The 19929-nt window shown below is 42.3% G+C and overlaps 2 protein-coding genes across 2 annotated transcripts in view; one reads left to right on the top strand and one right to left on the bottom strand.

Annotated features, from left to right (window-relative positions):
- Positions 1-3322, top strand: part of mrpl11 (mitochondrial ribosomal protein L11) — a 107299-nt gene extending 103977 nt beyond the window's left edge. The window contains exons 5-6 of the mRNA XM_088344021.1: positions 1113-1272; positions 2996-3322. Of these exons, the coding sequence (XP_088200147.1) occupies positions 1113-1272; positions 2996-3125 (290 nt within the window). The 3' untranslated portion in view covers positions 3126-3322. The remainder of the gene's footprint in view (positions 1-1112; positions 1273-2995) is intronic.
- A 7275-nt stretch (positions 3323-10597) lies between these two features.
- npas4a (neuronal PAS domain protein 4a) lies at positions 10598-18366 on the bottom strand. The gene is made up of 8 exons (XM_088344677.1): positions 18063-18366; positions 17262-17422; positions 17083-17185; positions 16696-17002; positions 16346-16455; positions 16126-16261; positions 12920-14646; positions 10598-12402 (listed from the first exon to the last, which is right to left on the bottom strand). The coding sequence occupies exons 1-8, from the start codon at positions 18238-18240 to the stop codon at positions 12374-12376; spliced, it is 2751 nt and encodes a 916-aa protein (XP_088200803.1). The 5' UTR covers positions 18241-18366; the 3' UTR covers positions 10598-12373.
- Positions 18367-19929: the final 1563 nt, after the last annotated feature.

Raw genomic sequence — 19929 nt, 5'->3', positions numbered from 1 at the left:
AAGTTAGAAAATAGTAATACATTTTTTCTTTTGTACTTTTTTAAGTTACATTTTAGTCACTTTTATCCAGGATAAAAGATAAAAACAAATGTCACTCTTGAATAACAGGTTAAATATATAGAAAAATCCAAAATTACAGCAAAACTATTAAACAAAATCAATAACCTGTAAAACCCGCTGAGCCATGTTGACCACTAACTTAATAGTGTGATCTTAGGCTACGTGGTTATTTAACTTTAACACATTTTTTTGAAGTACATGAATTTGGTGTTGGGAAATGTTTGTGTGGTGATGTGTGCGGTGGTGGTGTGGGTGTTGTGTTTTTATTATGACTTTCTTCCATATTTACATCTATAGTCTATGTAAAATATGTCATGTCACATTTATTGGTAGAGCCCTTAATCGTTGAGTTTTAAAGGTAGTTCAACATCCCCTGATCTTAATCTTACATGAGATCAAGTCATGTTCATTTGTATAGCCCTTAATCACAATGAGGGCTTCACAGAACACTTACTGTTGTTACACCATCCCCTGATCTAAAACCTACATGGGGCCAAGGAAAAACTCAAAAACTTCAACATGGAGAAAATGAAGAAACCTTGAGAAGGTACTGCACATGAGGTGTTTCCCCTTCCAGGGTGGCAAAGCTGCAATGGAAGTTGCATTTACAAACAATGAAATAATTAAAGTATAATATAAAATAAAAAATGAAATAAAAAAGATGACCAGGTTGCAATGGATGTAGCATTAACAAACAATACACATATATTGTCAAAATGAAATATAGGTCCTTCATAAGCTATATGATATAAGTGTGTTTTAAGCTAAGATTCAAACCGTTCCACTGAGGTTGCAGATCGAATCTCAGAGGGCATAATAATAATAATGAAAAAAGAAACACATGAGGAGAACTCTAAAACCTTAAGACGGGGTAATCTCCTTCCAAGACAGGAGGACACAATATTGCGCTCCAGTGTTTCACTACCCTCTATCGGAGGAAAGCTGATACTGCAGTCAAGCCGTGTTATTTTCCTTGTTGGTGGCCACATAAAATATTAGTGAAATGATATATATTACTTGTATCATTATACTAGTCAGTCTTCCATTTGCAGGGCACGAGACAGCGGGCATGGTGTCTGTGCGAGCAGTCTACGAGATTGCTCGTGTGAAAGCGGAGGACGATTGCTTCAAGTTGAGGAACATGTCGCTTGAAAATGTCGTCAAATGCATCGTGGGCTCGGCACGCACGCTTGGCATCAAGGTGGTCAACGAGTAAGTTGCAAAAATTGGATTGTCCAATGAAAACATTATGGCCAAATGACTTCATGTCACATTATTCCACAATACTGATTCCTGATTGCTTGTTTTAAGAATCAAAGCATATATTTAGGTCGCAAAATTTGTGTTTAGCGTGCTGGCTGTGTTTTGAGTAACATTTAAGCTCTGTTTAGTGTCACATGTTAACAATTACAGTAATCCCTCGGTTTTCGCGGTTAATGGGGACCAACACCACCCGCGAAAACTGAAAATCTGCGAAGTAGCGGCGCCCCTTCAAAAATGCTTAGAAAAACGTATACAGTATACCCCCCCTGTATACAGTACACCATATAGAATACGGGTAGAGAGAGAGAGAGATTGAAATTCATGTCTTAACAAAAAAAACCTGTAAAATAGGTTGTATGTACATGGAATAGGACTGCGGCAAAACCACTACGAACCATTCAGTATGATTGTATTAACCGCTCTCAACTACATGCAGCTATTTCGCTTTATTTCGCTTGTTAACACTACCGGTTACATATTGAAAATAAAAACAGTGAAAATGTGATATTTGATGAGTGTTTGTGAAGCGTTTTGGGAAACAACCGTTGAAAAATAGTCTGTGTTCATTTTAATGAAAGTGAAAGAGCTACCTTCTGACAATAACAACATACATTAGCTAGCGGCATCGAACGGCTTTTACAACAAATACACGAAACCACACACAATTAGCCGTGTTTAGGTAGTACAAACAACCGCTCACTTTTGGTATAATACAGTCAAACTTGAGATGAAATGTGTGAGCGAAGCAGCAATCACTAAGCATTGTGTCAGGGCCTCCCCCTCCCCTTCACAATAAGAGTGTCCACACCGTGTCCTCAGTTGACATAAGCTCGCGCTCAAAGGCGTCAAGTCAATAAATGCTTTTGTTGAGAAGGTAAGGTATATTTTTTAGACCCGCGAAGCTCTCAACCCGCAAACTAGCGAGGTTCCACTGTACTTCACTTACTGGTTTTAACCAGTTTAACCAGTATAGGGCACAGTAATGATTTTAAGTTACTAGATACCTAATATAAAAATCCATTCCTTCACCCCCTAAAATTACTACCACCTAAAAGTAGCACGTTACTCTGAAAGTAACTGTCTGGTTTCAAATTACCGTATATTCTCACATAGAAGCCAACCTCCTTACACTCCTTGAAAATAGCCACATAATAAAATAAATAAAAGAAAATGTGTACACCAACCCAAGGAGGCAGTGGATCCTTTTAAAAGTTTGCAAACAAACAGGCACTCCAAATCCAGACGCGAGTATATACGGTAGGGAGAATATCTCTTTGAGTAGAAATTCAGCGTTCTCGTACTCTGCACTACCGTAACTGTACTTGTTAACACTTGTACTTCATAGGTTTTATATACACACGCCCACCCTTCTTCAATGTTGCTGGCAGATGGAGGGTGTTAAATTTAATCGTGAGCGAAGGAGGAACCAATAGCGACCAGAGGACGTTGAAATTCAAGATCTGCATTTAATTAGGCGGAAATTTACACAGTGTTTTGTAACAACAGTTGAGTTACACAATGTTAAGAATAACACGTTACGTACTTGTTTCCGAGGAAATTAATTGCGTCCCTGGGACGCGTTCCTTTGTACGTGTTAGTCCCAAAACTTGTTATTCCAACACTTTCTGCGAAGTAGTTTTGCCTAATCTTTCTTTGTCTGTGTGCTTTTTAGGCTCTCTGCTGATGAATACAAAGTGTTTATGGAGCAACGGGAAGAGAAATTGAAGGCAGACGCAGAGGCTGCGGCTGTAGCCGCCGCTGCTGCTGCTAGCGAAGCAGCGTCGCAAAGCAGGAAAAAATAAGACGTAGGCTCAATACTGACACCTACAGGTTACTCTGAGCTGTGAAACATTCTTCCATGGATTGTCAGCTGAGCAGTTCATACCTGCCCGTTCCTCTTAATATTGTGTATTTATACCAGCATTCAATAAATTAGATTCAAATGTTTTTTGTGTGCCAATTTCTCAAGTGAACAAAAAATAAAAGTGCTTCTGTTAAAGCTGTGTGGCGATGTCATTAAGCTTGTAGGTTTTGTGCTTGTGTCAAGCATATGGAGTCAAGTCACGTTTATTTGTATAGCCCTTAATCACAAAAATGTCTCATAGGACTGCACAGGATTACAATTACGCTAGCAGCTGATCTTAAACCTTAAACCTGCGAGCAAGGAAAAACTCAAAACCTACTCAAGTCATATTAATTTGTATCGCCCTTATTCACAAAGAGTCTCAAAGGGCTGCACAGACTACAGATTATTGCAAACTACAGACCATTTATACACCTTCCCTTGATCTAAAACCTACATGAGGGCAAGGAAAAACTAAAAAACCCCGACATGAGGAAAATGAAGAAACCTTGAAAAAGGACCGCACATGGCGAAAGATGTGTGTCTGACCGACTAAAATTTGCAAAAGTCAAGCAAAATAAATCGTATTTTTTTTCCCCCCAAAATATATACATATATTGTATTCATTTAAATAATGTATTGAAACATATGAGCTATCCAATAAAGAGATTTTTTCAAAGTACTTGTATATACTGAAATTTGCAAATATTTTGCATAAAATAAACATTTGAGGAACCTGACATGATTTTCCATTATCTTGCAGCTACGGCTGAATGAGATGAAAATGGTGTTGTTTGGTAACCGTGTCTCCGTTTGTTTTCTTCCTTGTGCTGTTCGGCACTTGTTTTCGGTTGAACTGCACAACATAGATCAAATTCATGCGGGTCACATCGATCCACTAGAAATCTCTATCGCTTCTGAGAAAATCTAAAGTCATTATTGGATCAGGCCTGCAAATCACAGCAAGCAGTCAGCCTGCAAATCTTACACAAATACTACATTTACCATTATGCAACGGTGATGCACACGTGCTCATGCACAAACGAGAGATGGGGAGAAAACACGAGGTGTACATCTGTTTTTTAATAAGATTGGCTGGGTAAAATGAGAAGAAAAATGGTGCTGTTTGGTAACTTAGTCTCTGTTGTTTTCTTCCTTGTGCTTTTTAGCAGTCGTTTTCGGTTGCACTACACAAGTCAAATTCAAGGCCCTCGTGTCACATCAGCTCCGAGAAAGCTTTCAATGGCTCCTGAGATGATCTGACGTCATTATTAGACCTGGCCTGCAGATTACTGTGAGCAGGCAGCCTGCAAATCTTACTCGCTCAAATACTATATTTCCCACTATGCAACGGTGATGTTTGCATGTTCAAGAGAAAGGTAGGGAGAAATGGTAAATGGTCTGCATTTCTATAGTCGTTTTTCATGTCAATGAAGACCTCCCAAAGCGCTTTACAATGTGCTTCACACTTACCCATTCACACGCCAATGGAGGCCATGCAGACCTGCTTATTGGGGGCATTAGGGATTCAGTGTCTTGCCCAAGGACAGATATAACATGAGGTGTACATCTGCCCTTCTATATGATTCGCTAGATACTTTCTGCAGTGAGTACATTTAAATGACTATCGCTATCACTTATTTGTCATAAACATTGCCTTTTGAGTTTTGCACAGAAGTTTGTTGGTAAAATAATTTGTAAATGTGCTTTAAGCCAGTGTTCGTTATGAAAAACTTTTGTTTAAGAATGTATTTTTATAGTTTTTCAGAAGGTTCATTTGGGTTCACTAGCTGTCAAATAATACACACCGTCCCTTTAAAGCCATAACATGTTTAAGAAGCGGAAATATTGAGAGTGTATGATAATAATAATAATAATTGCTTTGATTTTTTTTTAAACGCTTACATTGAATTCTTTTCACCAAAAAGTCGTATAAAATAAGACCAAATTACCGTATATTAAATGACAGGTAGGATGACTTGACAAATTACATACCTGTCAACCTGTCCGTTTTTGCCGTACAAAGAACGTTTATTATGCATTTTAGGACATGTGCGACGTACAATAAAATCTGTACGGAAAAACGCAAATTTGTCAATTATGGATACCGTCCGGTATACACTGACTATCACGAAACGGCAAATCAATCAAGTCAAACGAGTTCACTGCGGTAGCCTCTATCTCTGTATCGTTTTTTTCGTTGCAAACGAAGCAAGCGGTTTGATGCTACTGTGCGCATGCATCTGCCGCCTGGGGATTTCCCATCATGCATCATTCCGTGGTAGTTGTTTAGTGAAAGGAAGTCCGTCTCTTTTTAGAAAACCGTTTTTTTTTGGCTCAACTCATTAAAGAGAGCCGGCTCTCAAACAGCTTACTTGCTTTGATGCATTATATTACGAATTACTATGTTGTATAAAGAAGTTAAGAAAAAAAAGAGGTCACGTAGCGGAGCGAGAAACTGGAAATAAGGACCCATTTGCGTAGACGTACTCACAATTTATTGGGGAAAGAGGACGAGTGGATTTGAAATTCACTCTAAAGAAAAGAATGTCCAAAAACAAACGGATCAGACCAAAAACAAAACAGGATCAAACGCTTGCAAAATTTACAGACTAGGCATTTCTCAGAGTCAAACAGAAATCTCACAGAAGGTTCACAAAGTTTAACAAACGCTCAGGCAAAGCACAGCTTAAAGGAACGCGTTTAAGTACTCCAAAAAGCAATCAGTATATGCGTCTCAGCCAGTGTCCATGGGCGGGGCCAATTGGGCGCCGTGGCAACCGCGCCAGACGTGACAAAAGAAGTATATAAGGAGAAAATGAAAAAAGATAGGTTTGTGGTTATCCCTTTAATCAGTATATTACCAACAATAATTTAATGCAGAAAATGAATTCATAATTTGAATCAGAAAATGTATTATTCTACTTAATTATATTTGCATGTATTTTTTCCTTCTACAGTGAACGTCCAAGCCACTTCATTTTTGAGCTTTTTTTATAATAAACCTCATTCATGTCCAACAACCCAGGATCTCACAACAAAATGTTATTTAACAATATATATGATATAATGAAACACATGTACAATATAACATGTTAAACTACATAAATAAACACGTTTGAAAAAAAAATATGGTGTAAGATTATTTTGTAAGGGAAAATACGACAGTTTGTAAGGGCATGGATCTCTGGAGGTTGACAGGTATGAAATAATAATGTGAGCAAATGACCAAACATTTCCCAAAAAGGCCAATCGAAGTTCCTCCTCCAGTCATGAGTGCATTCGAAACGACCAAACTATGACCAAGAATGCCTCTTCCTTCATTTGGATGCATGAAATGAAAATTAAATTAAGTAATGGTGCAGTTTCCATTTCTATCATATGGTGGCAGGCATTGACTGACTGAAATCTCAGCATCTCATATCTACTGGATCACAATCATCAGAATCTACATTGAGGGTGTTGTATTTGTATTGTCTACGGTTGTTCGATCCCTCTTTTTTTCACACTGATACCTAAATCTTGACTACTCACTGATACCGAATACCACATATTGATGCAATTGGTAAATACAATTCTCTTCCCAGTGCAAAACTGATATATTTAAAGAAACACCTTTAAACACACGCAGAAAATATCTCCCTTGATATTGCAGTTAGGTGATTGACGATTTATTTATTTATCCTTTTGTTCAGCTACCTTTGATTTTAATATACTTTTATGAATACTCTTTGGGTTTATTTGTTTTTCATACGAGGTATTGAAAATAAATAACTGACTAATTATAATTAGTAAGATTTTGAGTTTGTTCCCTGTCATTTTAAGGACGTGGTCTAAATCTTTGTCTAAACCTGTTTCAGATTAAAAGAAAATGTTTAACAGTGATGTTTATAAATTCCTCAATTATTATGAGTTGTTGACGCGATGAAAAAAATATATGTATTATTCAAAATGTGAGTGAACATTTGCAAGGATCACTTCCCAAAATGCAGCTTTTTGATTTAAAAAATTGGTTAGAATTTCACTTAAATAAAGAATCTTTTATAATACTTTTCTTTAAGTTATCAATTCAATCAATGTCTCAATTCGTCTAAATGGTTCATTTTAACTACGCAGGACTGATGAGAATTAAGTTAAATCTGGGTTTTCAAAATCCAGGCCTGGGGAGGCTTTTTTGGCCCCTCAGGATGATAGTTTGAGGCCCCGGGCTGTTTGTTATTTGATCATTAGATGTTGTAACTTAGGGCAGCACGGCAGCGCAGTGGATAGCGCATGTGCGGCACAGTTCTGAGGTCATGAGATCGAACTTCCTGTGCGGAGTTTGCATGTTTTCCCCGTGCTTGCGTGGGTTTCCTCCCAAATTCCAAAAACATGCATGTCAGGTTAATTGGCCGGACCAAATTTTCCCGAGGTGTGAATGAGTGAGTGAGTTGTCTGTCTCTGTGTGCCCTGCGTTTGGCTGGCAACCAGTTCAGGGTGTCCCCTGCCCAGTGCCCAAAGGTAGCTGGGATGGGCTCCAGCACCCCTGCGAGCCTACTGAGGATAAGCGGTGCAGATAATGGATGGATGTTGTAACTTCAATATATTCTGTTTTGCTCAGAATGACAAAAATGAAAATCGTGGAGATAAAGCACAATTTTTCTTCTATTTTGTCCCAGCCTTTTGCCTGAATTTTTGTTATTTGGCGAACAAATATGTCATCTCCCTCAAGCTGAGGCTTTCATCCTATGAGGACAAGAATACAAACTACGGAGAGTCGAAGTAAATAAAACACACCATTTTCTTTTCATGTTTTTCTCCAGACTTTTTGAGTTTTTTTGGGTTCCCATAGAAACCACATGGCAGACAAATATATTTGCTCTCTTTATGTGGGACTCATGTTATGTAAAATAAATGGTATTTATGACCTAAGAGATTTTGAAATAAAATGCACATTTACATGGTAGTTCATGTATTTTTGCAGATTCAAGAAATTCATATTTGCAAACGGTGGAATGTTTTTATCCAAACCTAGCTCCAGGATCACTTGATCACCCAGGTCACTTGAGTTTGAGACACCTGATTTAAATAAACTAAAAAAAAACGTTGGGACCCTTTTCAATGTTTCTTCATTTGCCTCATGTTGAGGTTGTTGAGCTTTTCCTTGCACTCATGTAGGTTTTAGATCAGGGGATGGTGTAAAAATTGTCTGTAGATTACAAAAGTCTGTGGTCTGTGCAGCCCTTTGAGACTGTTTGTGATTAAGAGCGTCACAAATTAACTCGACTTAATTGACCTAAAGGAACCTTCAAATATAATGTATTATAATTACTGTTTAATTTCAGGTTTGTGATTGTTAGACTAGGCCTCTCAGATACTAGAAGATCTGAACATCCGGTTTTCCTGCATTGTGTCCACCTTTGTGACAGAATGACCCGAACACCAGCGGGGAGTGTCCATCTCCTCTTTCCCTTTATTTGGCATCAAACGATTGACTGCCACACCCGTTTCCGAACGCTGTCCCGTTGGCGGGGAGAATGTTCCTTGGCCACTTCTGGTCCCTGCTCCAGTGAGGAAGGACACTCAAATGTGACAAGATAAGACGGACTGTTTTTGCGTCAAGCTAAAAAAGCACTAAAGCTGTGTATTCAATTTCTAGCATAGCACGCATTTAAGACTGAGGTTTCGGCTGAACCTAATATGATTGCCAGATAGTCACTAAAAAGGCAGCAAATACTGGTATCTCCTACCATCGCAAGTACTGATTGATTGGTTTTGGCACGGATTAAACTCCTATTTGGTACTCCCCCATCTAATATGCAAATAGGAGAATCTTGCGTGGGAACGCTGTACTTCTTCTTGATTAATTTCCCACCAAGCTCGTGGATCATCCATGTAGGATATGTTATCGGTGTTATGTAACATCAGTGTTTCAGGATGGATGTTAAACGATCCGACTTGCCCTTCTGCCTCACTTTGCCCCATTTGCCTCCTTTTTACTGTACTTCTAAATTTAGCTCCCCTACTCTGAACCCTCGGTTTCTCCCCACCCCCCCAATTTCATCTGCTTTCCTCCGTACGTCACTGCAGTCCCTTCCAAGCCGCAGCCACTGAATGGATGCCGATAATAGAGCGCCGGAATGCCCATATATGGAACACTCCTAGTTGCAGGTGCCGCGAGGAAACGAAGGGAATTGTAAAAGGGGGCGTGTGTCGTCGTCATCATCAGCGTCGTAAGTGGGGATACGTGCGCGCATGCGCAGTGCCCACAAAGCCCAGCTAGTGCGTCACTGTGAGTCATATGGCGTCTTGCTCTTGCTCGTCACGCGTTTGCGTCAGCGCTGTTGCCGAGCGAACCTCGCTCGGGGGAAGAAAAAGAAGAGTTGCCGACCGGGAGGAGGAGGATGAAAAGGATGCTGATGTTGCCGCTGATGACGGCAATGTGGAAGATTCTGATGCTGAGCGCCGACTAATGACATGTCGAACAGAAAATTCTCTGTCAATGCGCAACCTAGGACCAAAACATGAGTGACATGCAGCTTATACGAGATGTGAAGTGTTTTGCTCGTGGGTTTTACTCACTCTCCAAAATCAATTCTCAAATGGCTCATTGATCAATTTTATTATTTTCTTGGTATGGCTCCTCTTTGATCCATTTGAGCATCTACTCTATTTGGTGCCTTGTAGCTAATTACAAAGGTGCAATTGTGTCCTAGTAGCATCCATCCATCCATTCATCCATCCATCTTTTTTAAAAGGCTTATCCTCACTAGGGTCACAGTGGGGCTTGAACCCATCCCAGCTGACATCAGGCAGGGGACCCCCTGGACTAGTAGCCAGCCAGTCACAGTGCATACAGAGACAGACACATTCTTTCCTAGGAACAATTTGGAGTCACCAGTCTACCTGCCAAGCATGTTTTGGTACATGGGAGAAAATTGAAGTGACTGGAGAAAACCCGCACAGGCACAGTTAGACCATGCAAACTCCACACATGGGAGGCCGGTAGCTTAAATTGAATCAAGGACCTCTGAACTTTAAGGTGCACATGCTAACCAGCCTTCTTAGTAGCAACAAAAAACATAGGTAGTATCCAATCATTTTGCTCTGACACACAAAGCTGCATGAGTATTTGAATGTACATAGTACAATAGTATTTTTTTTGAAAAGGTACACAAGAGGCCCAACGTACTAGTTTTGCCTCACTCACGTCATCGTTCTTTTTAGCAAAATAGTTAACAATCAACCTGGCATGCATGTTTTTGGCTTGCAGAGTACCCAGTGAAAACCCATGCAGGCACAGTTAGAATATGCAAACTCCAAACACGGAAGTTGGTAGCCGGAATTAAACCCAGTGTGACCAAAGTGTGAAATGGACGTGCTAACTAGTCATTCATCATACCGCCGGCCTTGCAACACCGTCGTGTTGATGGGGACTTATGACACCTCAGCTGCATTATAAGTGCACTTTATTATAAATGCATTTGTCCACATTCAAATACACTTATAAGAAATAACAATAGAACACTGGTCCACAATGTCCATTTTGCAGTATAAGAATCACTATGACATATTCATAAATAAACCAATAGAAATCTCTCTTCATATATTTCTCATGTACAAACCTTCATACAAATGTGTACAACCTTCTGAAAAAAAAAAACATAATCACGTTGCACATCCAGTAATACACTTGTATATACGTATTGTTAATAAGTTAGCTGTTGAATAGCTAGAACGTAGGAATCAATCCTTTACTTGACCGTAGACAACTCTACGTGAGCCTGTCAACACCGCGGGAATCGCGGCATCGGAAAACAACGAAAAGAAAGTCGTGCCCCTCTCTTTCGCTAACCGATAATTGTCGGTGGTACAATTCCCCACCTGCCACTTTGTCCAGCAAAAGGACAAACGCGGGAGCTGCTCTATGTTAGCTGTTTGCATCACAAATGTTAGGCTTGCAAAATGGCGGCAATTTTTCAATTTCATAATCCCCGAAAAAAACACAACAAATGGGGAAAAAGTCATTCTTAAAAGTGACCACAAAATCCCCCTTAATCAAGATTTGGATTTCCAATTTGGAATAATTCCAAAATTCTCAGGACACTGTGTAATATTTGACTGTGAGATGTCACTCTATTGTGCAGTGCCAATGAAAAGGAGTGCTACAAAGCTCAAAGGAGAATACAAACTACTCAAAGTGACCAAACTACACCATTTATCATTTCAGTTGTATGTTTAGCCGTTTATGAGGTTTTTTGTCTTTTTGCGGTCCCTTTAGCAGCAAGATAGCGGACAATCATGTCAGCTCCCTTTTAAGTGATTTAAAATAAATACAAATTCCTAGACCAATGAGAGTCTAAAAAATACATGTTTATATGATAGTTCATGTATTTTTCCATAATAGTAAATACAACATTGTTTAGTTTTTTTAATCAATAGCGTTATTTTACCACTACAGGATACTAAATAATACACAATGTCCCTTTAGCTACCAATGGAAATTGACTAGAAAAATGTCGGCCCCTTTGCAAGCCTGTTGACAAGAAGTTGCCCTGACCTCAAGAGTCCACATTCAGAGTCAAAATGTACAGTACTAGCGAAAAGTGCACTGGCGGCACAGGCCAGCATCTTTTTGTGTGTGTGTGTGTGTTGCACATCACAAAACCAACTCAAGTTGCGATGAACAAACGTATGGAATGTTAAAGGTTTACAAGCTGCAAACTCAAAATTCACAAAAGACACAGCCGGCAAGATGTGCTTTCAGGACGTCACACCTTTCTCAATTTAGAAATAAAATTGCTGAGAGTCATTCAAGTTTCTCATCAAGTAGTTTCGATTCTGTGTTGATGTCCACGACGGATATTGTTCACTACAAGTGAATACAAATGCATGTCTGCAAGTTAAACAATGCTTAACAAGTTCGAATGGCCAATCGGAAGCAGGGGACTGCGCACGGACTCAGGACGCTGGCAGTCGGGCGTCCGGGCTGTTGTCCTCGTTTCGGTTTTGGTAGTAAATGTTGCACTGGCTTTACTAGTATACAGCTTCATGATGGAACAAAAAATAAAAAGCCTATTCTTTGTTCTTGGGAGAGACTTGTAGGCATCAGTCCTTTATACATTATGTATATTTATACACCTTATTATGTTTTACTTTGCAGTAAAAGTATGTCTCCACAAAATATGACAATATGCCATACTTGATGAAGTAAGTCACAGACTTATTTTAGAACGGAGAGATGCTTCCACTCCCATCTGAAAGACAGAAAAAGAAAGGAGTCAGCTTTTTGCATGTCAAAACCATGATTTAACAGCTCAAAACACTTGGGACCTTTTGACACTTAGCAAAAACACAGTGAGATAGATGTATTACAAAGTATAGGAAGCATTATCTTCCGGGTAACAAACAAGAACATCAGACATGACGATCCGCTATCATTATTTTTGTGCGGAATAATCACAACATCTACAGAACAATCTGATAGAAGCGGTTTAAGGTCATGCCAGTTGGTAACCCAGTTTCTAAAAGGATGTTTGACCCACAAGACTGAAACAATAACAGAAAAAAAGGAAGCAGGTTTCATTGGTATAGGTCAACATTGATGTTCTGTGTCATTATTACTGAACGTATTGTTTTTTTGAAACGTTTTAAGTCACAGTAAGTGGACCTCAATTTATTGAGCATTTGGGATTAGTCAAGAAATTGCATTTTAAGTCATCATTGTAGCATCTAAAGGGCAGATATTTTGCATTATAAGGAAGTGTCCCTCACCTTCGTGGAAGCACTGTGGCGACGGATGACGCTGGAGTTGATACAACTCAGGTTGTTGCCCTAAACCAGGGGCGATCGAGGCACCTGCCCCAAACATGGGCTCCAACGCAGCCAGTTCCTCCAGGAGGGACTGAGCGCAGGAGGCAGCGGCTGCGGGGGTGCCCGACGGCAAGGTGGAGGCGGCAGTCGTGGGCTCCGACGAGGCGGTGAGTATGAGTGGAGGAGAAGCCGGTATGGAGGCGCAGGGGGAAGCAGTTGATGGCGCAACCTCCATCTCAATGGCTTCCTCTGCCGGCTCCTCCTCCATGATGATCTCGTTGCTCTCCCCGCATCCGTCCGCTGAGTTACTTTGCGCCGATCGGACGCTACTGAAGTGGCCCGCTCCCTCCAATGGGGAGGCTTGGTGCCAGCAAACTGGTGCTTGAGAAGCGGCAGGGCTTGAGGGCTTATGGGTGGGTGATGGGGGCTCCATAGGGACATCGTCGAGGAGGGTATCCATGATGCTCTCTTCAAAGAGAGAGGTATCGTCCTCCAGGAAGAGAGGAAAGTCCAGACCTCGCAATGATTTGATGGCATAGAACTCCTGAAGGGCTTGGACAGAGTCGAGTGTTTCAGCTGGGGCAGTGAAGGGGGACGGTGGGTTGGATGAAGGAGACATGGATGGAGGTGACAGCTTGGACAGGAGGGGATCCAAGTAGAAGCCTTCCGCCAGGGAGCTGATGTGCTGGGCCAAAAGGGAGATCTCCGCCCTCTCCTTCTCACGCTCTCGCGCAATGGAGAAGAAGGAGAGGTAGGGCTGCTTCCCAGGTGATGCCTCAGGGGTGAGGAGCCCTTCAGGGGGACATTGAACAGGCCCCATGGGCACGTCGACATAAAGCGGACCCCGAACCTCAGGAAGGGTCATCACTGTGCAGTCGCCATCACCTGGGCTGTCAGGTGTAGGGGGCAATTTCTCATACAGGGCCCCGCAGCAGGGATCTGTCGCAAAAAGGAGCTCTTTGGACAAGGTAGGAAGGCTGAGGGGTATCTTGGCAGACATAGTGGTGGGGGGCGCGGGACTGGCAGCAATGGTGACAGGTGGGGCTGTGGCGGATGCCGCTATAGAGGTGGTAGCGGTAGCTGTGGTAGCTGATGGGGGAGGTGTGGTGGTGCCAGTCGGGTCGAAGCTGAAATGCGGCTCCCCAAACGGGAAGCTGCCCCCTCCAATGTGCGGAGTGTAGGGGGGTGTGCACACAAACTCTTTGTTCTGCTCGGCTTGCGAAGTAGGCACAGGGGGAAGCGGCAAGGGCAGAGCGGGAAGGGGCGGGTCCAGCTCAAAGGAGGGCGGCAAAAGGATGTTCTGGGTCAAGAAGTCCAAGTCTGACACCGTCTCCACCGTGACAGGGGTGGGTGAGGGTGCTGCTGAGGGGCTGTGAACAGGACGTGGCTGAAAGAAGCCTTCCTCTTCAAGTGAAGAGATGCTGGAGCGAGGTTCAACCTCTACTCGCACGACCTCAGCTGCTGAGCCTGCCCGCTCGTCTGAAGAGGCCGCGCTGCAGCCTGTGGTGCTGAAGTCAAACGACTGGCCTGACAGGCCACTGCTGCCAGGGGTAAACACTTGGTCTGGGCTGGACAGGGTGTCCGGCGACTGGAGGCTTTCTTGCTGGGGTGCGGCTGAGCTCAGGACCAGGCTGAGTTGAGCCTGCTCTGAGGTTAGCTGTTGGCGCACTGACCACGCCTCTGACTCACTGAAAGGGAAAATATACGACTGATTGGTACTGATAATTGGATTCGTATCAGGATAGTATTTTTTAGCATATTCAGGATCAACTACGTGTAAACTTTTGGTGGGTTTGGGATTTTTTGCTCCAAAATTATGATTGGTTTGCTATAGGATTCAGGCACCGTAAATTGGAAAATAATGTTAATTTGGCGCCATCAAAATGCATCATGAAGGATTGGAACCACAGTAAATCCTTGCTACAATGCACCATATCTTTCACCATTTCGCTACTTCACAAATTTGCATCGTGAATTGTGTTTTGCATTTGGACTGGCTCAAACGCTTATTATTATTTGACGATGCAGTGGTCAGTAATAAAAAATGATTTAAAAAAACCTTTATACTGGGGGTGTCCAAACTTTTCAGAAAGCTGGCCTGATTTGGTAAGCTAGAAATGTCTGTGGACTGGCTATACAGCCTGGCATACTTTGAACAGCAAATAATGAATTCCCTCTCCCAGAAAGGTTTGCAGTGCATCGGGACCCCATAGCTTGCCTTTGGAGCATTTTAATTTGACACACAGGGTCTCGTGAAAAAGAGATGCTGTGTCGTTAAAACATCGTCTAATTGCTTCACCTTTTTCGCAGCATTCGTTTATAGTAAGCTTTTTGCTGACATGTTTCGTCTGGCAGTGCCTCTTATATTCTATAAATATTCTTTGAAAACAGCCACAGTCTCTTGGCAAATTAGGCAGAGGCAGTTGTTGCGGATTCTGGTGAAAATAATACTCAAATTTCCACTTGTCCTGGAAGTGGCGGTCGTCACAGTCAACTTTTCTTGTTTTATTTACGGTCACTATGACAAAAATGGGGTGGGGTAAAATTCTCAGAAAAAGCCAAAGGCAAGGTGGCTACTGCCATTATCTGGGTTTTTTTTTATGTACCAAATCATTATATACCGTGGTCAACATTACCAACGGGCCACATAGTAATCATTTTATGGCATATTCCACAGCCCAGTAACAATTTGATCACAGGCTGTATCTGGCCTCGGGTCGGTCTTTGGACATGCGTGGTTTATACAGTATTTTTATTTTTTGTTAAACAAATACTTGAGCTTGTAAATAGGTTTTTCTTTGTTTCAGTGTATAATAGAGTATTCAATTGTATAATAATTGCAAGAAAAATAATAGTAAAGGTTTTTACTTGTCGGAGCTCATTTTGGAATGTAACAGTCACGATAAATGAGAGATTACTGTAAAGTATGTTTGTTTTAAAAGACTTTGCGTTTGCTTAAGTAGTACTGTATTGCGATTTGCCGTCAACAAAGCAGGCTGAAGTCAAGTTTTATTGAGACAACAGTATTTCTTTACTACCTTTTTTTTTAACTTTTTTTGTGCCAAGGAGCAATATTAGTGAGGGGTTAAAGAATTGAGACAGAAGTAGTGCTATAACACCAAATTGATGTTTTTAAGCAATTTTTAAAGAACGTGACGGCAACATACCTGATGAGATAGTTGCTGCTGGCGATGGGCACGTCCCCAGGCTGTAGCTGGAGGACCATGTAGAGCCAGACCCAACTCCTGTCCTGAGCCTGCACGCGCACCACCATCTCGCTTCGGCCTTCTCCTCCCTCTCGTACTAGTGAGTCACAGTGCAATGTTTGATTTCAGGGTCTGAGTGGGGCGAGTTCGGGGCTCCAGCGTTTTGTGAGTCGACACTTACGCAGGGTGCGGTGCTGAGCGGAAGCGTGGGCAAGGTCGTGCGGGTGAAGCAGTTCGTACCAAGACCGAGAGCGCAACGTCGTCACATCATAGCCCAGGTAAGCACATATTCTGCGTGGTAGGAGAGGACCAATGTTAGTGTAATGGTCATGCACCAACATCATGCTGGCAAAAAGAAGCTTTTTCCTATTTGCTTTTCTGCCCATTTTTTTCCCATTTTCATTCTACAGAACAAAGAAGCGTTAGACATTTTTAATAATGGGACCCCCATTTGAATGCATTTTTAAAGCAGAAATGGGTTTGACCATGACCATAAAATTGTTTTAAATGTCGGGATTTGGTGTTTTTTACCTGTCGTGTGCAGCGTGCAGCCTCAAGTCTCTGCCATGCTCAGAGTGAAAACCTTCCAGGAAGAGGTTGGCCTCGGCAGCCGCGGGCCCACTGGTGGTGCCTTGAGAGCCGGCGCAGGTCGGTAGGTTCTCCAAAGGAGAGCAGAAGCAGACCCAGACAGGATTAGATGCCCAGTAGGATCCACTGGTGGTAGCACTTTCGCCAACGGGCGTTAGCAACCGGCGGGCTCTGATCAAAACCAGCTTGTTCCCGGAGCTCTGCCTGCGCACTGATTTGGAAGTGTTGAAGTGGCAACGGAAAAGACGATCTGCGACAGATAAAAGTGCGATGAGACGTCAAAAACAATCCGACAATCAGGGTATACCAGCACAAGTGCTCTCATCTTACCTGCCGTGCCAGAAGCTGCATTCGACAGATGATTCCTGACTGTCAGCTGATCCGACGCGTCGATTATGTCGTATACGCTGTCTCCCTGCGCCACTAGGTCCACCTGATGCACATGTATTTGTGAGGTGTGCTCATTTTACAACGGCTGTAAAGATGGACGTATGGTAGGGACGACTCACCATGGAATGTCCCAGGTGGTCAGAGACGGCATCGGACAGGTAAAGCAGCTTCCCCTCTGCAGTGAGCAGCATGAGGAATCCCGGGAGAGCCCGCATGAGGTCTGACAGCTCAGGCAGGGAGAGGAAGCAAGTGCCAGCCTGCATCGCAGCACTTCTTGCCTCTGTGGTATCAGAAACAGCAAAAAAAAAACAATTGAGCACTGCATCACCAACACATGTAATTGGATTACAAACATGAAAATCACTTTACATGCATGGGTGATCAAAATTGATAAAATATTAATACACTCTAAATGTACTGTTTCACCAAACATAAAACAAAAGAATAAAAGCATTCATCCAAAGATTTTCCCCAAATTTGTGCTCGTGCCATCAGCACCACGGATAGCAACGTGCAGTGGTAGCTTTTGTTTTCAGCACCGTGGACAGCTTAAGCGCCAGAAAATACTTGTTGCTACAACATCAATGACGTCACATTAAATTGCAACTAAGTGGCACACATAAAGTTTTGTCTTAATTACATAGTATTAGAAGAGGCATCAGTTTGCATTTTCACAGTCAGGTGTTAGAAATTAAAAGGCTATAAAATTGCCATTAATTTCGTGCAATTAGTAAAGATATATATATTTTTTAATTATATAAATACAATAGTTGAGTAGTTGGTAAATAAAGGAATGCTGTTTTTCAGTTTTTGTGCTGATATGTAAATTGTTTTTTGTTTCTATATACTTCAAAGCTCTAAATACATTTTTTATTTTTTTAATCTGTCAAAATGCTGAAGATGCCGAGGATGTGACTTACCAGGCGGCGAGAAAAAGACAGACTTCCTGGTGTACATGCAAGCGAGTGACATGATGTGCAAGTAGGACAGTTTGGCTTTGTCGGCGTCGCCGATGGGCAACAAGTCCTTAAGGTTGCGGATCTCGGCGTTGATCTGGTCCCGTCTAGCCTTGGAGGCTCCTTTGGTTGAGCGGTACATGCTCGTGGCGGATGCCGACAAACGCAAAAAAGAACAACAAGCAAGCAAGAAAAGCGGCTGGCAGGCGCGCGATTGTTGCTTATTGGACCTTGTTCATGGTTTGCCTGAGCCGTGCTGGGCTTGATGGGATCCTCTGACAGTTTGTGAGGGACTCTGCTTGCATGTGACTTTTATAGGCTGAGAGCGAGGGGGGCTCCCTGACGCAGTGGCTGACGTCAGCAAGCAAAGGAGGGAGGGAGGCAGGAGGAAGAGGACGCCTCATCCGAGTGGATGCTGAGAGCGCGGAGCTCCTCCGACTCCCCCTTTTTCCTCCCTCCTATGCGGTGACTGTATGCGGACGTCAGCGCTCGCCTCTCCCTGCCGATGACGTCGGCATGAAACGGGGAGCTCCGGCCACGCAGAAAGCCTGATTTGGACAAAAACGAGTAAGGGGCGTGGCCGGCGTAAAAAACGTCAAGCGGAGTCACCCAGCGAGGAGGGCGGGGATGTGAGCAAGACTGTTCGGATGAGGAGGCAGTCAGCAATGAGCGCCGTTGCTGCAAGCCCCGTTTGCAATCCAGCCCCATTTCATAATTCTTTCTGTTTACCTTGAGATCACTGTTTTTTATTTCTTTCTTTCAGTCTTTTTCATAATCTTTCTTATCTATTTTACATCTGCTTCTTTTTCCTGCCATCATTCATTAATTTATTTATTCTTTCGTTTGTTATTCTTGCATTTGTTAATTTTTTACTTCATTCATTTACTTATTCATATAATCATATATGTAGAGCTCCACCTGCTTACCTACCTACCTCCCTGCCTACCTTTCTACCTACCTATCTGCCTTCCTGCCTACCGTTCAGCTTACCTATCTACCAATCTTTTGTTCTACCTACCTGCCTACCTACCTGCCTACCTACCTACCAACCTACCTACCTACCTACCTACCTACCTACCTACCTACCTACCTACCTACCTACTTACCTACCTACCGACCCACCTATCTACCCACCTACTTACCTACCCACCTACCTGTCTATCTATCTACCTATCCAACCATCTATCTGACCATCTATCTACCTATTGCTCTGACCATCTATCAATCTTTATTTTGCATTCAGTTTAATGTGTGAACATTTTGCATTTGTCACTTTTCAAGTCAGTTTTGAACCTGTTTTTTAACAACTTATTCTAATTTGCGTAACAGAATTCCCAGGACCTATTACTGTGCAGAGAATAAAGACTGGTATGTGTTTAATTAGATATGTTTCCTTGTTTGTATTTGTTGTTTTGTTGTTGTTAGTTTAAGACAGTGACATGTTTCTATCTATATTTGTCTACATCCATTTCTCTACAGTCCATCCATCCATCCATCTATCCATCCATCCATGTATCCATCCATCCATCCATCCATCCATCCATCCATCCATCCATCCATCCATCCATCCATCTATCCATCCTTTTAGTCCATCATTTAGTCATTTTACACCGCCGCTGTCCGTTTATGATAAACCTGGAACCGCTTCCGTGGTTCAAATGCCGCCAATGCATGAATGAAGTAGGAGGAGCCAAGTCACACGTGCAATGAATGCAAGGATCATGTTGAAGAATGAAGCGACGCGTGGAAGAGGCGCTTGCAGCACCCCGCAGTTGAGGTTGAAATGTCTAAAAATAGATGCAATCGATGCGTCTTAGGGTGGTGCTCTGCT

The sequence above is a fragment of the Urocampus carinirostris genome, chromosome 9 (genome assembly GCF_059441175.1).
Source record: "Urocampus carinirostris isolate Australia breed hairy pipefish chromosome 9, RoL_Ucar_1.0, whole genome shotgun sequence".
NCBI classification, from domain to species: domain Eukaryota; kingdom Metazoa; phylum Chordata; class Actinopteri; order Syngnathiformes; family Syngnathidae; genus Urocampus; species Urocampus carinirostris.
The sequence above is the reverse complement of the archived record's forward strand: the minus strand, read 5'-3'. Positions and strand labels throughout refer to the sequence as shown.

What these genes read in the sequence shown, in the direction of transcription:
- npas4a (XM_088344677.1), bottom strand. Translation starts at nt 18,240, where the DNA reads ATGTACCGCTCAACCAAAGGAGCCTCCAAGGCTAGACGGGACCAGATC. An exon ending in TGTCTTTTTCTCGCCGCCTG is followed by an intron (nt 17,423 to 18,062) that starts GTAAGTCACATC and finishes CTGATACCACAG; the next exon opens with AGGCAAGAAGTGCTGCGATG. An exon ending in ACCACCTGGGACATTCCATG is followed by an intron (nt 17,186 to 17,261) that starts GTGAGTCGTCCC and finishes CATGTGCATCAG; the next exon opens with GTGGACCTAGTGGCGCAGGG.